Genomic DNA, 19,910 nt, shown 5'->3' with positions numbered 1-19,910 from the left:
GATGCAATGCCAGTGTCAATCCATGTTTACAGTCTTGGTTCTCTCAAATTTTTTTTCATTTATCAAACAGGGAAACTAGTCATCTTTCATTGCTCCTTTATTCATGAGGCTTCTTATGCCTCATTTGAAATCCTACAGTTATGGGCTTGAGATATTTTAAAACCAAATACATAGAAATTTTTTCTTGTAGAATTGAATTGGAATCCCTCTGCCCCACTCCTTTGTGCTTTGGTATTTTATCTCCATGAACTGTGGTTTCCTCATATTTAAAGTGAAAATTAGAATGCTTCCCAAGTGCATGCATAGTAGGTGCTTTTTCTGAACTTAAGGTTTGGGTTGACTTACCTCCTCACCCACTTGAGTCACATGACCCTCCAAAGCTAATGATTTGTTTGTCTGGCTGATTAATATTTTGTGAATCAGTTGGTTGGAAGCAAACATCTAGATCAATGGCTCTAAACCAGGGATGACTTTCCCCTCCAGCAGATATTTGGCAAAAATCTCAAGATGTTTTTGGTGGCACACTGGGAGTAGGTGCTCCTGGCATCCAGAAGGTAGAGGCCAGGGCTGCTGTAAAACATCCTGCACACCCCACTCCCTACACACACAGCAGACAGTTACCCAGCCTTAAATGTCCATAGTGCCAGAATAGACAGTTAAGCAAATAAGTTCCACTCTACTTGCATATCATGTTGATGAGTTTTGAAATTTGGCATGTAGTAAATAGAATTTCCCTTTTCTTCTTACCCCTCACTCCTGAAACAGGATATGCACTGTCACCGCAGGGCTGCCATCCTTTCAAGGGTCCCCATCAGAGTTTTGGGGTGAGATGCCATCCCCTGTAGGACCATGGGTGGGATCCTGACCTTTCTTTAGGTCTGCTTCCCAAAAGTGACAGCAATACTTTCTCTTCTGCTTACTTTGTTATGTACTTAATCAGGACAGCATGGGGGAAAGGGTGTCATATCATCCCCAATTTACAAGTGAAGAAACTGAAGCCCAGAGAGATGATTTGTCACAAAGCAGTAACCATGTAACCAATAACTGGTTAATCCAGCCCTGGCTTTGAGCTCCAAACTCTAGACCTCTTTGTTTTTACCAAAGCTTTCTTAATAGATTGCATTGTGCTCATGGCCCTTGATGCAGGTTTTATCACCTAATTGCTTTTAGGCTGTTTAATTCTTGCTGCTCTTACATCTGCAGGAAAATTTTCAGCTCCCTAGAGGCAGGAACACTGTTTCCATCTCTTCTATTGAATGTATCTGCAGCTGGGACAATACTCACCTGTTAATTTTTCTTCTAAAGAAAACCCTGATGCCAATAAAGTTAAACATTTAAAATTTTGAAGAAAAACAAATGCCTAGGTATCAGAAAGAGACAAATCAAAAGTAGCTTTAAAACTTTTTAAAACAGTATTTTGACTGTGGTCACTAGTTCAAACTAATTCATATATTGAAGCCAGCATGCCCAGTGCCTATCTTCAGCATATGAACATTATACGTATGTGGCTGTTACGGCCATGAGCCAACTGCTGAGGGGCAGGAGGAAGCTTGTCAATAAACAGCTCTCATGCTTCTTGGTAATTAATTCTAAAAGATGCCTACTGCACAGTGGGCTGTTCAACTAGTGACACTCAGTTAACACAGTCGCAAAACAATTCATGCAAATGCTGATAAATAAAAGCAAACATACCAAGAGGTTTGGTCTACCTATCAAAAACAGAAAAGACCTTGAAGGTTGCTTATGATATAATAAATCTTCAGCTATAGTCTCTGTGATGTTGGTACTAGAGTTCTTTGCTTGAAAAATCTGCTCTGAGGTACAAGGGAAATAATTACTGAGTCTTCTCAGGGGCTAACACAGAATCGCCAAACAAAATGTTTTAGGGTTTTCTTAAATTAATTTTTGGAGGGGATTTGGTAACTATGTGTAGTACCAATAATATAAAAGATTTAACCTTTAATTTACTGTTTGGAGGCTGTATATTCTTGGAGCACTGAAAAATAGTGCAAGGCCACACTTTCACTCTGTTTGAAAAGCACTATAATATAATTTCTTTCTGAATTTGTGTTTCAGATGGGAATTAACATTATTCCAGTTTCCTCCACTTAGCATCATCAGCATATGAATATATTTTACCAAAAAACTAGATTGTCTAAACTAGTCTTTTTACCCAAGACTAGCAAAAAAGTAATCAGTATACATTTTCCATCAGTATGGCAAATTACCTTAACCACAATGCAAATGTCCATTAACCCTTCTCCTGGGCACTGACAAGAGCCTTCAATTAATCCTTTTAAATGTAACCAAGTGAGTGACGGGTTGGCAGTGCTCACAGGTAAAAGTGAGAGGAGACTTACTGGTTTTGGAAGGTTTTGCACACATTCCTGCCAGGAAAAGAGGCAATGGGTTGGCTGACCTCAGAGTCCTTGTTAGCTCTGCTATTGGTGCTTGGCAGTCACCTTTAGGAAATCAAGCACTGGGCTGTGGGTTACTTAAGAAGATGGATTTGCAATGTTCATCTAGCTTATAAAAAACAGAGGGCCAGTTCAGACTGGTATCAACTACCCTTGATCCCAGTTAGCTGTTAACTTAGAATAGGCTGTATGGAATGGAATCACAGAAGTTGAAGTCCATTCCTAACGTCAAGTGAAACTCTGAAGGCAAGGCTGCCAGAGTCACTTTTCCCTGCATGTGGGAAGGACGTGGGGAAGGAAGGGTAAAATGTCAGGTAGTGAAAGAGGCAACTTGGGAGCCAGTATGCCCCATGCACATGATTTGTTTGGTTCTCCCCGTGTAGAAAAAAGGGTGTATTTTAAATTGGGAGATTTCATAAAACTTCTGGATTTTTAGTTCTTAACTTAAAAATAGAAGTAGAAACCTTTGGCCTTTCTAGCAAAAATGGGTTGGAATTGCTCATGTTATGGAAAAAAAAAAAACACTATCCGGCCTGCCTAATCCTAGTTATCCCTTAGAGTCATTCAGTTCACACAGTTATGTTAGCTTGACAGCATTTGAGTTTGTGACCTCTAGTGTAACTGCATAAGGAGGTTGCCCCAGACGCATCAAGCATATAGAAGTATGCAGTGAGATTTAAAGTGTATGTCAAATAATTTCTAAGGAACAATAATTAAAATGTCAAAATGTGTCCATGACTTTTTGAAAACCTGTTACTATACGTTCATATCCTTACTTATGCCATGATGGGCTTTCTTGAAATGGGAATGGGGAAGATGGTATAGCAACCCAACTGAGAATTCCACATAAACTTGAATCTGTAAGCCAAGATTCTCCTGGGAAAAAGTGATACAAATGAGCTCTACTCTCTAAACTGGACACACACCAACCCCCTGCCCTGTATTGACTTACATAAGTGAGAAATGAAGGGTTGTCTCACTTCAGGCAAGGCTGTATTCAGGAAATCAAATAATGTTACCTTCCTTCTCCATCCTCTCAACTCCCCTTTCTCTTGTTTCTCACCTCTACTCTCTGTCAACTTAATTGTCTAGCAAATTCTCTCCATGTAGTGGCAAAGACAATCTCTGACAGCAAGTCTAGGTTTTTAATGTCCCTTGGGACATGATCTAAACAAGGAGGAGAACATCCCTCTTAGAAACCACAGCCATTCTACTCAATTTTATTTGCTCTGTCTGGGTCACACACGCAGCATTAACTTAACAAATATTTATTTGGTACCTGCACTGAGTCAGGCTTCAGCTAGATGCTTGAAACATCAATGAAGCCCTGCTCTATGGACCTTACATTATGGGAGGAGGTGGAAGAAAATCAGAAAATAAAAAATAAACCTAATAAGCTTTAGGCATGAAAAGTACTATAGGGAATCTGTTTTAATTAGTAAAAGACCCACTAGCAGGAGAACCTGCTCCCAAAGGAGCAGCTCCCAAAAGGCAAAAGAGAGATTCTTGAACCAGAATTGGGCAGGTATGCAGTGTAGGCAAAAACAAGGTATTCATAATATTAGGTCCACAAATGGGAGTGTTTTATAACTGTGAACATCATCTCTAGTGTATCCTATGCATTGTTTTGGAGTAGGGAAAGAAAAAATGAGAAGAGTACAACTAGTTTACCTAAAACATAGATATCATGAAATGGCACCTAAGACCCCTGCACAATGAGCTTCCTGCCTCACATGACACGCTCAGCACTATCAAGTTTCTTGGAGTTCCTTAAATGTATCATTTGTTTCTTTTTTTTTATTTTATTTTTTTTTATTTTTGAGAGGGCATCTCTCATATTTATTGATCAAATGGTTGTTAACAACAATAAAATTCTGTATAGGGGGGTCAATGCTCAATGCACAATCATTAATCCATCTCAAGCCTAATTCTCGTCAGTCTCCAATCTTCTGAGCATAACGAACAAGTTCTTACATGGTGAACAGTACAAGGGCAGTCATCACAGAAACTTTTGGTTTTGATCATGCATTATGAACTATAAACAATCAGGTCAAATATGAATATTCGTTTGATTTTTATACTTGATTTATATGTGGATCCACATTTCTCCCTTTATTATTATTATTATTTTTATTTTTAATAAAATGCTGAAGTGGTAGGTAGATGCAAGATAAAGGTAGAAAACATAGTTTAGTGCTGTAAGAAGGCAAATGTAGATGATCAGGTCTGTGCCTATGGACTAAGTATTAATCCAAGCTAGACAAGGGCAGCAATACATCCACGGATGCAGAAGATTTCTCTCAAAGCAGGGGGGGTGAGGTTCTGAGCCTCACCTCTGTTGATCCCCAATTTCTCACCTGATGGCCCCCCTGCAACTGTGCCTGTCTTAGGTTGTTCCTCCCTTGAGGAATCTTACCCGTCTCTGGCTAACCAGTCATCTTCCGGGGCCATACAGGGAAATGTAAAGTTGGTAAGTGAGAGAGAAGCCATATTGTTTGCAAAGGTTAGCTTTTTACTTCTTTGCAGATTTATGCCCTGTGGCTTCTATGCCCAGCACTTGTCTCGAGGTATCTTTACCACCTGGAGGAATTATGATACTCGGTAAATTCGATATGAGGCACGAATTCTATTTAAGGGTTGTAATTAGGAAGGAAAAAGAAAAGCTATAGAGGTAGCATATGGAAGAAAACATGGGAGGATTGATTATTTCTTTGACATATCTTCTTATAGAGTACCTTAAGCATGTATAGGTTTTAAACTACTAACTAACTTGTGCTCACATATTAACATAATAGGAATACGGTGACATAAACAAAGCAAATCTATAATTACAATCCATCTCCAGTGAAGCCAAGAAAACCATTTAGGCACCCTAGGCATTTGTGAAAATTTGTCTATGATATGATGGATATTGTCTAACTGTACTTGAACAGTCTGAGAGAAATCAGACAAATTAAAGTAACCCATTTCTGGGATCTGTTCACATCCCATATGTTCTTTTAACTGTAGGTAGTCTATAGTCAAAAGATTTTGGAGTGCTACAACTTGCACCCCTCCCAACTCCTGGTTGAGTTCCAAAAGTACAGATCCAATCAAATTCGTTGTCTCACTGTATGCACATGCCAGCCTAGACATCTCCCTCCTCATTCCAATGGCAAGTCCAGGAGATGGTGGGCTGGATGCAGCCACAACCGCAGCATCGTCCGGATACCTGTGGAGGCTTTTTGATGATCATCCGCCAGCACAAGTCCTCCAGAGAGTGCTGATGCCGGAAGCTCCTCCTCATATCATATCTTAGTTCATTTTCTGGGTATCCAAGCTAGGCCTTGATCTTCTGCATAGAAACAAACAGACCCTTTGCCCACACTTTGACGTGCCCTCTATACCACTGTGCAGAACTCATTGGAGGTCAGCACACAGGGACTGCTTTTTTTTTTTTAATCTTTAATCTACACTTACATGAAGAATACTATGTTTACTATGCTCTCCCCTATATCAGGTCCCCCCTAAAAACCACATTACGGTTACTGTCCATCAGCTTAGCAAAATGTTGTAGAATCACTACTTGTCCTCTCTGTGTTGTACAGCCCACCCTCCCCTTTCTCCCTCCCCCGCCATGCATGCTAATCTTAATACCCCCCTTCTTTTCCCCCCCTTATCCCTCCCTGCCCACCCATCCTCCCCAGTTCCTTTCCCTTTGGTACCTGTTAGTCCATTTTTGGGTTCTGTAATTCTGCTGCTGTTTTGTTCCTTCAGTTTTTCCTTTGTTCTTATACTCCTCAGATGAGTGAAATCATTTGGTATTTCTCTTTCCCCGCTTGGCTTATTTCACTGAGGATATTCTCCAGCTCCATCCATGTTGCTGCAAATGGTTGGATTTTTCCACTTATGGCTGAGTAGTATTCTATTGTGTATATGTACCACCTCTTCTTTATCCATTCATCTACCGATGGACATTTAGGTTGCTTCCAATTCTTGGCTATTGTAAATAGTGCTGCAATAAACATAGGGGTGCATCTGTCTTTCTCAAACTTGATTGCTGCGTTCTTAGGGTAAATTCCTAGGAGTGGAATTCCTGGGTCAAATGGTAAGTCTGTTTTGAGCATTTTGATGAACCTCCATACTGCTTTCCACAATGGTTGAACTAATTTACATTCCCACCAGCAGTGTAGGAGGGTTCCCCTTTCTCCACAACCTCGCCAACATTTGTTGTTGTTTGTCTTTTGGATGGCAGCTATCCTTACTGGTGTGAGGTGATACCTCACTGTAGTTTTAATTTGCATTTCTCTGATAATTAGCGATGTGGAGCATGTTTTCATGTGTCTGTTGGCCATCTGTATTTCTTTTTTAGAGAACTGTCTGTTCAGTTTGTCTGCCCATTTTTTAATTGGGTTATTTGTCTTTTGTTTGTTGAGGTGTGTGAGCTCTTTATATATTCTGGATGTCAAGCCTTTATCGGATCTGTCATTTTCAAATATATTCTCCCATACTGTAGGGTTCCTTTTTGTTCTATTGATGGTGTCTTTTGCTGTACAGAAACTTTTCAGCTTAATGTAGTCCCACTTGCTCATTTTTGCTGTTGTTTTTCTTGCCCGGGGAGATATGTTCAAGAAGAGGTCACTCATGTTTATGTCTAAGAGGTTTTTGCCTATGTTTTTTTCCAAGAGTTTAATGGTTTCATGACTTACATTCAGGTCTTTGATCCATTTTGAGTTTACCTTTGTATATGGGGTTAGACAATGGTCCAGTTTCATTCTCCTACGTGTAGCTGTCCAGTTTTGCCAGCACCATCTGTTGAAGAGACTGTCATTTTGCCATTGTATGTCCATGGCTCCTTTATCAAATATTAATTGACCATATATGTTTGGGTTAATTTCTGGAGTCTCTAATCTGTTCCACTGGTCTGTGGCTCTGTTCTTGTGCCAGTACCAAATTGTCTTGATTCCTATGGCTTTGTAGTAGAGCTTGAAGTTAGGGAGTGAGATCCCCCCTACTTTATTCTTCTTTTTCAGGATTGCTTTGGCTATTCGGGGTCTTTGGTGTTTCCATATGAATTTTTGAATTATTTGTTCCAATTCATTGAAGAATGTTGCTGGTAATTTGAGAGGGATTGCATCAAATCTGTATATTGCTTTGGGCAGGATGGCCATTTTGACGATATTAATTCTTCCTAGCCATGAGCATGGGATGAGTTTCCATTTATTAGTGTCCCCTTTAATTTCTCTTAAGAGTGACTTGTAGTTTTCAGAGTATAAGTCTTTCACTTCTTTGGTTAGGTTTATTCCTAGGTATTTTATTCTTTTTGATGCAATGGTGAATGGAATTGTTTTCCTGATTTCTCTTTCTATTGGTTCATTGTTAGTGTATAGGAAAGCTACAGATTTCTGTGTGTTAATTTTGTATCCTGCAACTTTGCTGTATTCCGATATCAGTTCTAGTAGTTTTGGAGTGGAGTCTTTAGGGTTTTTATGTACACTATCATATCATCTGCAAATAGTGACAGTTTAACTTCTTCTTTACCAATCTGGATTCCTTGTATTTCTTTGTTTTGTCTGATTGCTGTGGCTAGGACCTCCAATACTATGTTAAATAACAGTGGGGAGAGTGGGCATCCCTGTCTGGTTCCCGATCTCAGAGGAAATGCTTTCAGCTTCTTGCTGTTCAGTATAATGCTAACTGTGGGTTTATCATATATGGCCTTTATTATGTTGAGGTACTTGCCCTCTATTCCCATTTTGCTGAGACATTTTATCATGAATGGATGTTGAATTTTGTCAAATGCTTTTACAGCATCTATGGAGATGATCATGTGGTTTTTGTCTTTCTTTTTTTTGATGTGGTGGATGATGTTAATGGATTTTCGAATGTTGTACCATCCTTGCATCCCTGGGATGAATCCCACTTGTTCATGGTGTATGATCCTTTTGATATACTGTTGAATTCTGTTTGCTAATATTGAGTATTTTTGCATCTACATTCATCAGGGATATTGGTCTGTAATTTTCTTTTTTGGTGGGGTCTTTGCCTGGTTTTAGTATTAGGGTGATGTTGGCTTCATAAAATAAGATTGGGAGTATTCCCTCATCTTCTATTTTTTGGAACACTTTAAGGAGAATGGGTATTATGTCTTCGCTGTGTGTCTGATAAAATTCCGAGGTAAATCCGTCCGGCCCCGGGGTTTTGTTCTTGGGTAGTTTTTTGATTACTGTTTCAATTTCTTTGTTCGTAATTGGTTTGTTTAACTTTTGTGTTTCTTCCTTGGTCAATCTTGGGAGGTTGTATTTTTCTAGGAAGTTGTCCATTTCTTCTAGGTTTACCAGCATGTTGGTATATAGGTTTTCATAGTAGTCTTCAATAATTCTTTGTATTTCTGTGGAGTCTGTCGTGATTTTTCCATTCTCATTTCTGATTATGTTGATTTGTATTGATTCTCTTTTTCTCTTAATAAGTTGGGCTAGAGGCTTATCTATTTTGTTTATTTTCTCAAAGAACCAGCTCTTGGTTTCGTTGATTTTTGCTATTGTTTTTTTCTTCTCAATTTTGTCTATTTCTTCTCTGATCTTTATTATGTCCCTCCTTCTGCTGACTTTAGGCCTCATTTGTTCTTCTTTTTCCAGTTTCGATAATTGTGATGTTAGACTATTCATTTGGGATTGTTCTTCCTTCTTCAAGTGTGCCTGGATTGCTATATATATTCCTCTTAGGACTGCTTTCGCTGCGTCCCACAGAAGTTGGGGCTTTGTGTTGTTGTTTTCATTTGTTTCTATATATTCCTTGATCTCTATTTTGATTTGTTCATTGATCCATTGATTATTTGGTAGCATGTTGTTAAGCCTCCATGTGTTTGTGAGCCTTTTTGTTTTCTTTGTAGAATTTATTTCTACTTTTATACCTTTGTGGTCTGAAAAATTGGTTGGTAGAATTTCAATATTTTGGAATTTACTGAGGCTCTTTTTGTGAGCTAGTATGTGGTCTATTCTGGAGAATGTTCCATGTGCACTTAAGAAGAATGTATATCCTGTTGCTTTTTGATGTAGAGTTCTATAGATGTCTGTTAGGTCCATCTGTTCTAGTGTGTTGTTCAGTGCCTGTGTGTCCTTACTTATTTTCTACCCGGTGGATATATCCTTTGGGGTGAGTGGTGTGTTGAAGTCTCCTAAAATGAATGCCTTGCAGTCTATTTCCCTCTTTAGTTCTGTTAGTATTTGTTTCACATATGCTGGTGCTCCTGTATTGGGTGCATATATATTTAGAATGGTTATATCCTCTTGTTGGACTGAGCCCTTTATCATTATGTAGTGGCCTTCTTTATCTCTTGTTACTTTCTTTGTTTTGAAGTCTATTTTGTCTGATATTAGTACTGCAACCCCTGCTTTCTTCTCACTGTTGTTTGCCTGAAATATGTTTTTCCATCCCTTGACTTTTAGTCTGTGCTTGTCTTTGGGTTTAAGGTGAGTTTCTTGTAAGCAGCATATAGATGGGTCTTGCTTTTTTATCCATTCTATTACTCTGTGTCTTTTGATTGGTGCATTAAGTCCATTTACATTTAGGGTGACTATTGAGAGATATGTACTTACTGCCATTGCAGGCTTTAGATTCGTGGTTACCAAAGGTTCAAGGTTAGCTTCTTTAGTATCTTACTGCCTATCTTAGCTCACTTATTGAGCTGTTATATACACTGTCTAGAGATTCTTTTCTTCTCTCCCTTCTTATTCCTCCTCCTCCATTCTTCATATGTTGTGTGTTTTGTTCTGTGCTCTTTGTAGGAGTGCTCCCATCTAGAGCAGTCCCTGTAGGATGCCCTGTAGAGGTGGTTTGTGGGAAGCAAATTCCCTCAGCTTTTGCTTGTCTGGGAATTGTTTAATCCCGCCATCATATTTAAATGATAGTCGTGCTGGATACAGTATCCTTGGTTCAAGGCCCTTCTGTTTCATTGCATTAAATATATCATGCCATTGTCTTCTGGCCTGTAAGGTTCCTGTTGAGAAGTCTGATGATAGCCTGATGGGTTTTCCTTTATAGGTGACCTTTTTCTCTCTAGCTGCCTTTAAAACTCTTTCCTTTCCTTGATCCTTGCCATTTTAATTATTATGTGTCTTGGTGTTGTCCTCCTTGGATCCTTTCTGTTGGGGGTTCTGTGTAATTCCGTGGTCTGTTCGATTATTTCCTCCCCCAGTTTGGGGAAGTTTTCAGCAATTATTTCTTCAAAGAGACTTTCTATCCCTTTTCCTCTTTCTTCTTCTTCTGGTACCCCTGTAATACGAATATTATTCCTTTTGGTTTGGTCACATAGTTCTCTTAGTGTTGTTTCATTCCTGGAGATCCTTTTATCTCTCTCTATGTCAGCTTCTATACGTTCCTGTTCTCTGGTTTCTATTCCTTCAATGGCCTCTTGCATCTTATCCATTCTGCTTATAAATCCTTCCAGGGATTGTTTCACTTCTGTGATCTCCTTCCTGACATCTGTGATCTCCCTCTGGACTTCATCCCATTGCTCTTGCATTTTTCTCTGCATCTAATCCCATTGCTCTTGCATTTTTCTCTGCATCTCTGTCAGCATGTTCATGATTTTTATTTTGAATTCTTTTCAGGAGGACTGGTTAGGTCTGTCTCCTTCATAGGTGTTGTCTCTGTGATCTTTGTCTGCCTGTAGTTTTGCCTTTTCATGGTGATAGAGATAGTTTGCAGAGCTGGTATGAGTGACCGCTGGAAGAGCTTCCCTTCTTGTTGGTTTGTGGCCTTCCTCTCCTGGGAGAATAGCGACCTCTAGTGGCTTATGCTTGTTAGCTGTGCGCAGACAGGGCTTCTGCTACCTGCCCGTTTGCTATGGAGTTTATCTCCGCTGTGCTGTGGGCTTGGCCTGGCTGGGGCTGCTCCTCCATAGTGGTGGAGCCCCATTGGAGGGGGAGCGGCCAGGAGGCTATTTATCTCCGTAAGGGACCTCTGTGCTCCCTGTTGCCCAGGGGGTTAGAGTGCCCAGAGATCCCCAGATTCCCTGCCTCTGGTCTAAGTGTCCTGTCCTGCCCCTTTAAGACTTCCAAAAAGCACTCTCCAAACCAAAACAACAACAGCAACAACGAAAGAGGAAAAAGAAAAAAAGAAAAAAGAAAAAATGTGCGATTTTGTTTGTCCTCAGGCGCCGGTCCCAGGCACCCACTCACCGGTCCTGCTGCCCTGCCTCCCTAGCACCGGAGTCCCTGTCCCTTCAAGGCTTCCAAAAAGTACCCGCCAAAAAAAAAAAAAAAAACCGAAAAACGCGCGATATTGTTTGTCCTCAGGCATCGGTCCCAGGCACCTGCCCACTGGTCCTGCCACCCTGCCTCCCTAGCTCTGGGGTCCCCATGCCTCCCAGTCCTCCAAAAAACACTCGCCAAAAAAAAACGGAAAAACACGTGACTGTCTCCGTCCCCAGGCACTGGTCACAGGTACCCGCTCACCAGCCCTGCCGCCCTGCCTTGCTGGCACTGGAGTCCTTGTGCCCCCTAAGGCCTCCAAAAAGCACTCGCCAAAAAGAAAGAAAAAAAAAAGGGAGAAACGCGCGATTTTCTTTGTCCTCAGGCGCCCATCCCAGGCACCTGCCCACCAGTCTTGCTGCCCTGCCTCCCTGGTATTGGGGTCCCCTTCCCTCCAAGGCTTCCAAAAAGGACTCGCCAAAAAAAAAAAAAGGGGAAAACGTGCGATTTTCTTTGTCCTCATGCCCCGGCCCCAGGCCCCCGCCCACCGGTCCCGCCGCCCTGCCTCCCTAGTATTGGGAAAAATGCGCGATTTTCTTTGTCCCCAGGCACCGGTCTCAGGCACTGACTCACCAGTCTTGCTGCCCTGTTTCGCTGGTATTGGGGTCCCTGTCCCTTTAAGGCTTCCAAAAAGCCCTCGCCAAAAAGAAAAAAAAAAGGGGGGAAACGCGCGATTTTCTCCATCCTCAGGCGCCGGTCTCAGGCACCCGCCCACCAGTCCTGCCACCCTGCCTCCCTAGCACCGGGTTACCGTCCCTTTAAGGCTTCCAAAAAGCACTCGCCAAAAAAATGGGAAAAACGCACGATATTCTTTGTCCTCAGGCACCTGTCCCAGGCACCTGCTCACCGGTCCTGCTGCCCTGCCTCCCTAGCACCGGGGTCCCTGTCCCTTTAAGGCTTCCAAAAAGCACTGGCCAAAAAAAAAAAAACTGCTCTGGTTTCTTTCCACCCGCCGGGAGCCAGGGGGAGGGGCGCTCGCGTCCCACCGGGCCGGGGCTTGTATCTTACCCCCTTCACAAGCCACTGGGTTCTTGCAGGTGTGGATGTGGTCTGGATGTTGTCCTGTGTCCTCTGGTCTCTATTTTAGGAAGAGTTTTCTTTGTTATATTTTCATAAATCTGTGTGTTTTTGGGAGGAGATTTCCAGTGCTCTACTCACGCCGCCATCTTGGCTCCGCCTCCATTTGTTTCTTTTATCCCTGTCTTGACATATGCTGTTCCCTGTGCCTCAAATGCCCTTCCCCCTCCTACTCACCTACTTGACTTTTTCCATTAATGTACCTGATTGGTCAGTGTGGATACATAAGGACAGTCAGAATGTTATGTCTTGCTTGGGTGGGTTGATAGCATCAGTGCTGAGTGTCCAAGTTACAAAACTCTATCAGCTCTAGCAATTATAAAAGTCTGTGAATTTCAAACTGTATGATACAAACAGTTCACCTCTTAAATGTTCGAGTGTTCAAGTTGTTTTATCCAAACCCTGAGAATATAGGCATATTGTTATTGTTCTTGTTTCCTTGTGTAGAAAGGAAAATAGAGAAGTTGAAGAATATTTGAAAGATGGAAACTTTTTCTAATTCCTTCTGCTGTACCCTGAGCTGTTCTTTATCTTTCTTTGTAGGAAAATAAAAGGCTTAGACTAGAGGAAGAAAGATAAAGGGTAAATTGTATAGAATTTCCTGATAAAACAACTTCTAGAAAAGATCATGATCTATACACTGAGGAGCTTATGAACAAAGTCTGATTCACTATCTTCCTTGGATGGTTTCTGTATCACCCCCTGGTCTGTGGTTCGAAAAATTTTTCACACTAATTAGGTAATTTCCAGCAGTGAATGCCCCATCAACCTCCTACCTCACCACCTACTGCTGCCCACAAAATAAACTAGTGTCCAGATAGTGTGGTGATGCTTTGGATGCAGGTATCAGGGAAATGATGTGTAGTCAATTATCATTCATATCTTTTGTTTTGTTTTGTTTTTTGAGATTTATGTCATCACTTTTTGTTGCTTAGTATAAAAATCCAATTGTTATTTAAAATTTTTTTTGAGTACTTATTATGTCCCTGTCATGTAGGGTAACAAATTAACAGGTTCTGAAGATGAAGACATGGACATCTGTGGTGGGAAGGGCTTTGGGTAAAATTGTAATATTTCCAGAATATCTTGCCTGGCTTTAGTGCATCATCAGGGATGGAGAGAAGTATGGCATTAGTGCATCTGCATATCAATAGGCGTTTCTCAGGGGTGGAGACAAGTATGGCTTTACTGCATCTGCATATCAGTAGGTGTTCCTCAGGGATGGAGTGTGGTTCAACTCTAATTCAGTGGGTAATTACCTGAGCAACCAAGTGCTTAGCTGAACCTGCGCGGTTAAGGGGCGGTCTGGTTGGCTTCTGCTGGAGCAAGAGAGAGAAACGGCCCCAAACTGCAGTTTGTAAGCAATAAATGGGTTTTAAACTTTATTTCTCCCTTTGACTGATGTCAGTTTTAGAGGTATTTTGCTCCCGAATTTCCTCTCCTTGGACTTACAAGGGCATTACTCTGCCTGTCACCAAAGACAGAACTGTTTGAGTGTGCATTTGTCCTTTCTTTCCTTTCTCATGACCACCATCATCTGCCGGGTGTTGCCAAGCCTCTGCTATAGCTACCTCGGATTTCCCTCCACCCCCACTTCTCCTTCCTCTTTGAGATGCAGATTTCACTGAAGCTTCAGACCACCACCCACACCACTACACCCTGCACTGACTTCCTTGCCAGGTACTAGTTCAAAGCCAAGTGTGTATTGCTGTACAGTGCTTCCCATCAAAATGGTTCTCCTCTCCCAACACCTTCTGGCATATGAGAGAAACACAATTTATGCACTGACCCTTTGTGGGAAGGTTCATGAGTTTAGTTCTATGATGATTTATAAGTGACTCTAGGATGAGCATTTCATTGATACTATGAGACTTCTGATACCTTCTCTCTTCTCTCTGGTCCAATGATCAGTAATGTTCAAGATGGATGGACTGGTGTTCAACATGTAGAATAAGCAGGAAATAAACTTCATTGTAGCCACTGATATTTTGGGGTTGTTAAGACAGCATATAACCTGATTTGTCCTGACCCATGTGTTTTGTATGGGGTGAAGGAAAGTAAAAGAGAAGACGATCAGGGCACGTCTCTCCCAAATGGTTCTCCACCTTCACTTATCTTGATCCACAGGCCACATGGACTTCCCTGGTCCTCTGATGAATATGCCCATTAACACCACCTTCTGGCTGTTGGGTTTCTTTTTTGAGGAGGTAGAGAATTTATTTTCTGAAGTGTATGTGATAATGTACCAAGTGAGTTACCATTAATCGCATGTAGTCAACTCTTTTCTTCAGTCAATTGAACAAGTTTCTGGGGTGGATTTAAGGGGGGTGTGGGGAAAGAACAGGGTGGTGCCATGAGCATTTTACAGTGATCATTCTCTTCCTCTCCTGCACTAAACTCTCACCATGGAAGTATGCTTATTTCAGGACAAGAACAGAGTGGGGGAGAATTTGGGATTTGATGGAAACCATAGTAGGAAGGAAAATTTATAGATCTCTGAGGAAAAGAAAGGGGTCAAAGGGAAACCATGCAGGCTGCCCAGGGCATCTGCACGTGGGCACTCACAACCCAGGGTCCCTTGTTTGGCCATCTTTCCATGCCCCTGCTTACTGTGTGCCTCTCACCCCAACCCTGCTGGAACCCTTGCCTTATGCCAGTGATTGAGATTAATGCCTAGTCCCACTAACTGGAGATGCAGCTCCTGCCCAGCACCAGGGGTGCAGCAGGGCAGTTGAATGCCTACATATTAAAACTGGAACTTTAAATATCACAAAAGCAGCTATTGTAACCTGGGTTAAATATGGTGGAGTTTCTCTATAATGAGAGCATTCAGGTGTTCAGCTGGGTTATCACTGACATGGGCTCCTGTGGGCCGGCTCCAGAATACATCATTTCTATGTGTGGGATAAATGGAAGTTTTCACCCAGAATTTCCCACCTGGCCTTGATCCATTTACATACCAATGAATGTTTACCACAGCAGAGCCTCTGGTCAATCCTGGGCAGTGGGTAGAGAGAAAACAGCCATTCTCTCCATCCCTCCCATCCTGGTAACTAAGTGGTATGGCACTCACCAGTCACCAATGACCCACCCATGGAGTTCCTGGCAAAAGGGGTGGGCAGGGGTGTAGAGAGTGTGAGCTTCAGCCAGAGGGGATGTAGGGAGCCGGGCCTGGCTAGTGAACTCGAGCAAGCTGTGAGCAATGCAAACTGTCTCCCAACCTGCTCTTCCCCTTGTCCTCCTTCGGTTTCATCAGATTCATAGAGAATTTGCCCCAGGAGGGGAACCCCTTCCCATCAGATCTACACTATGGAAACCTACAATCCGTGACCCAAATGCCCAGGTTAAAATTTTGCTGTTTTATTTAACTCAGTGTATGGGTCAGTTAGAGATGGCCAGTATTAGATTAAAATTGGGGTTCCTTTTTCACATTTGTGGATTTTCTTCATCCAGATTATCCATTCCTGTCAACAGGGGTAATGGAGGGCCCTCTAATCTTAAGTGTCTGTGTTTAAATGGAAACTTCTATTATGGCAAGATTAGCCATTCCTAAGATGGGAATCCTTTCTCAGCTGTTGTTCATTGGCGTTTCCTTTTATTTCATGATACCCTGCAGGGCGGGCCCTGCTGAGACTTACTGACAAGAAGCTTGAGCGAATGGGGATTGCTCAGGAGAACCTCCGGCAGCACATTTTACAGCAGGTGCTTCAACTGAAGGTACGAGAAGAAGTCAGAAACCTACAGTTACTCACCCAAGGTAGGTATCCTACTGCTGCCTGGGGGACAGATGGGAGGGGACATGGGAGGACAGAACCCCTTACCACCATGACAGATGACAGCCAGGAGGAAATTGTTACTGGTTTTTTTTTTTCAGAATTTCCTTCATTAAAAAAAAAAGTATATAGATTGAAAGGCCACTTCCCTCCTAAAGCTTCTCTTTACTAGCTCACTAGGAGGAAGGATACATCATAAATAAATAATATATGAGTAAACAGAATTAATTCCAGGCTCATCATTACAGCTATGTAGGTTGTGCATTGCACAGTCTTGATCATCACCATGCACATACCTCCCCAGGAGTTGTACAGTGTAGTGTGTCTTTGTCTGACTACCAATTCTGAGGGAGTCTTGGAATTTGAACGAGTCCATGTCATTATGTAAGTGGGATTATGTTTAACTTTGAACTGTGTTTTTCACTGAAAAATGAGAAAGTCACTGACTAATGGGATAAAAACATTTTAAAGGTTTGTGTCTATGTGTATGTTTGTGTATAAATACACACGAGATTTTGGAGACCCTATTTAACATCTTTAAAGTAACGTCATTTTTTAAAATAAACTATAAGGTATCTAAGACTAGAATATTATGAATTAAAACAAGAATCATTCATAATTTCAGTATGTTGAGAGCACTGAAAGCCCCTATAAGTGGGAAGAACAGAATAAAGCTGGAATTTTAAGAAAACCTTAAATTACACTATATTTAAGTTATTGTATGTTTACATAAGAGTTGGTTGGTAGCAACATCCATTGTCTATAACACTTTGTTTTATTTTAATGCTCACTGTACACCATCTAAAGTGAAAGGATGATAAATTGTTTTTTCCTAAGAGCCTTCAGTGTTTTTCAGCCTGTGGAATATTCTAATTGTGTGCATACTGATATAAAGAAATCTGGGTCAGCCAAGTTTCATGTTATTGCATTTAGATTAACCCAATAATAGTCCATTTGCCTAGAGGAAGTAACGTACTGCCTGAAAGATGACTGCTCTGGAAGTATAAATACAGACTTTGAATGATATGGAAACAGTATTGTTCATTTGATATGCAGTATTTGCATTTGACTCCAGAGACTTCCAATGGTAAATTTATAGGTATGGGTGTACTAAATGATTTAAATGAGAATATGACATACTCACATACTTTTAAGCTTCTTTTAAGAAGTCAGTAGAAATTCAAAGATTTATCATAAGTCCATTGCAGTGCTGTTTATAAGATTGAAAACTTAGAAACAATCTACAGGTTCAGCAATATGGAAAGAATCAAATAAGTCTGCTTGAATTCATAAGAAACAATAAAATGCAATCATTGAAATTACACCTTCGAAGAATATATGACAACATAGGAAAGCACTCAAAAACTTAGGAGAAGTAGAGGGGAGAGGCCATGTGTAAACTTGTATTTGTAATCTGAGCCCAATTTTGTAAAAAGAACATATTTTCATATATACATAGAAAAAGACACAAATGAGTATGTCAGTATTTTGACAATGGTTCTCTCTGGGCAGTGGGATTATGAGTGCCTTTGTTTTCTTTATATTTTTCTATGTTTTCCAAATTTTCTAGTATAAATCCATATTACAGTTGTAATAAGAAAGTACACATTTTTTTAAACCTCACTCACAAGCGTCTTTCTACCACGTTCTGTTGTATCTGAGATTTCCTCCACACATTTTTTTTCTTCCTGCCGTGATATGAAGAAAATGAGACCTAAACTTATCGCATGAGCCTTCGACTTTTTTCTCCTCTGCTACTGTCAGCCTGCAGTGTGTTTGCTTTGCGAAATCATTTTCTACAGCTTTCATTGCCCTAGATGCATAATATATAAGATTTTTGCTGAGATAATACCCAAGTCTATTAAGCTAAATATATGTTTGTGTTCTGGGAAGGTAATGCTAAGTTCAGCCTTTTCAGTTCAGTTGTTGTCACTTTCTTTAGCTTTGAAAAGCTGTGCATTTTGGATTCTTTCATTCCATTCCCTTTAGAAGAGATCACATTCTCTAGCTCTTGGATTTTTTGTCTGTACTCATATTGCCTTTTTTATTGTTTGTCCTTTACATGTTAATATTCAGACTCATTTCATGTCAGGCAGCTCTTAGAAAATCTATAGCCTTATTGAAGTGATGGTTTCTTTCAAACAAAATGAAAAAAAAAATTGGCAAGTTGTTTTTATCTCTGATAATAGAAATTCTAAAGGCAGCTGGGGCAGGCTTAAAATATTTTGGGTCTAGGTTTGCTATAATAAGAATTGGAATTCTGTTCCACCCAAGTGAACTGACTGACATAATATATATATCATTTGGAAATTCACCATAGGAGTGATATGCAATTCAATATTGAATATTTGATTTCTCATCTCTGCAAATATTAACCAGTAGAAATAATATGCTGAATAAGTACAAAGGTTATAAAATGTTACCCAGTTTTTAGAAATCCCTGAGCTTCCCTCTTAAAAAGTATAATTCATATCTCCAGTGTCTAGAGATATAATATTCCTAGCCTACACGGTACTATAAGTCTGGCATAATGGAATTAATTTTTGTTCATTTTTAACAAATATTTCCCAACTAACATATTTAAGTCAGGGTTATTGCCTTCAAAGTAGCCAACCTTTGAGGAAAGGTATTATTTCACAAATGATAGAATTTCTTATGAGTTTCCTTCTAGTCTTTGGAAGCAATTTCAAAACATAAGCTCTAATTGTTTAGGAAGAACCTAAGTATCTATCTTTACGGGACCAGTTAAATAAACTTCCATCCAGGCACTGGGGTACTCTGAAGCTATAGACACAAGAATGAGTAATAGCAATATAAAAGGATCTCTGAGAGCCATGGGAAGTGAGAAAAGCAAGGTCAGAGTATGAAGGTGTAGGGTATGCTACATTTGAAATGAAAGGGGGAAATAATGTTTGTCCATATATACTTTGTTTACATAAGGAAACATTGATGCACAAGAAGCTTATAAAGGGTACATCTGTGAGACAGGGCAAAAGGTGATGAGAGAGGATATATGCCTTATGTCACTTTGCATTTTAAAATGTGTGAGTGTATTAACAATTTCAAAGAATGAAAATTTTTAAAAGAAACAAGGGGAAAGAGTGAATTTTAGCATCAGAGAGACCTGATTTTTTAAATATTGGCCCTAACACTTATTGCTGTGTTATTTTAGGGAAGTTACTTTATCTCTGTGTTCCAGTTTTCTAATCTCAGAAAGGTAGATCAATAAATCTGCTCACCTCATCGGGATGTTATTAGAATTAAATGAGCTAAAATATATAAATCACTCAGTGCAGTATGGCAATAAGAACAGAACATAGTTATCAGTAATAGAAGCCACAAAATTAAATCAATCTCATTAATTTATAACCAAGCTTTATTTTGTATAATGTCTTTGAGCTATAATTCAC

At 40.4% G+C, this 19,910-nt stretch overlaps 1 protein-coding gene across 12 annotated transcripts in view; it reads left to right on the top strand.

The window, feature by feature from the left end:
- SAMD12 (sterile alpha motif domain containing 12) overlaps window positions 1-19,910 on the top strand; it is a 392,988-nt gene that overhangs the window by 220,738 nt on the left and 152,340 nt on the right. For all 12 annotated transcript variants that reach the window (XM_037010846.2, XM_037010841.2, XM_073229999.1 and 9 more), the window contains exon 4: window positions 16,344-16,484. In XM_037010846.2, the coding sequence (XP_036866741.1) occupies window positions 16,344-16,484 (141 nt within the window). The remainder of the gene's footprint in view (window positions 1-16,343; window positions 16,485-19,910) is intronic.

This window comes from Manis javanica, chromosome 2 (genome assembly GCF_040802235.1).
Source record: "Manis javanica isolate MJ-LG chromosome 2, MJ_LKY, whole genome shotgun sequence".
In the NCBI taxonomy this organism is placed as follows: Eukaryota; Metazoa; Chordata; class Mammalia; order Pholidota; family Manidae; genus Manis; species Manis javanica.
The sequence above is the reverse complement of the archived record's forward strand: the minus strand, read 5'-3'. Positions and strand labels throughout refer to the sequence as shown.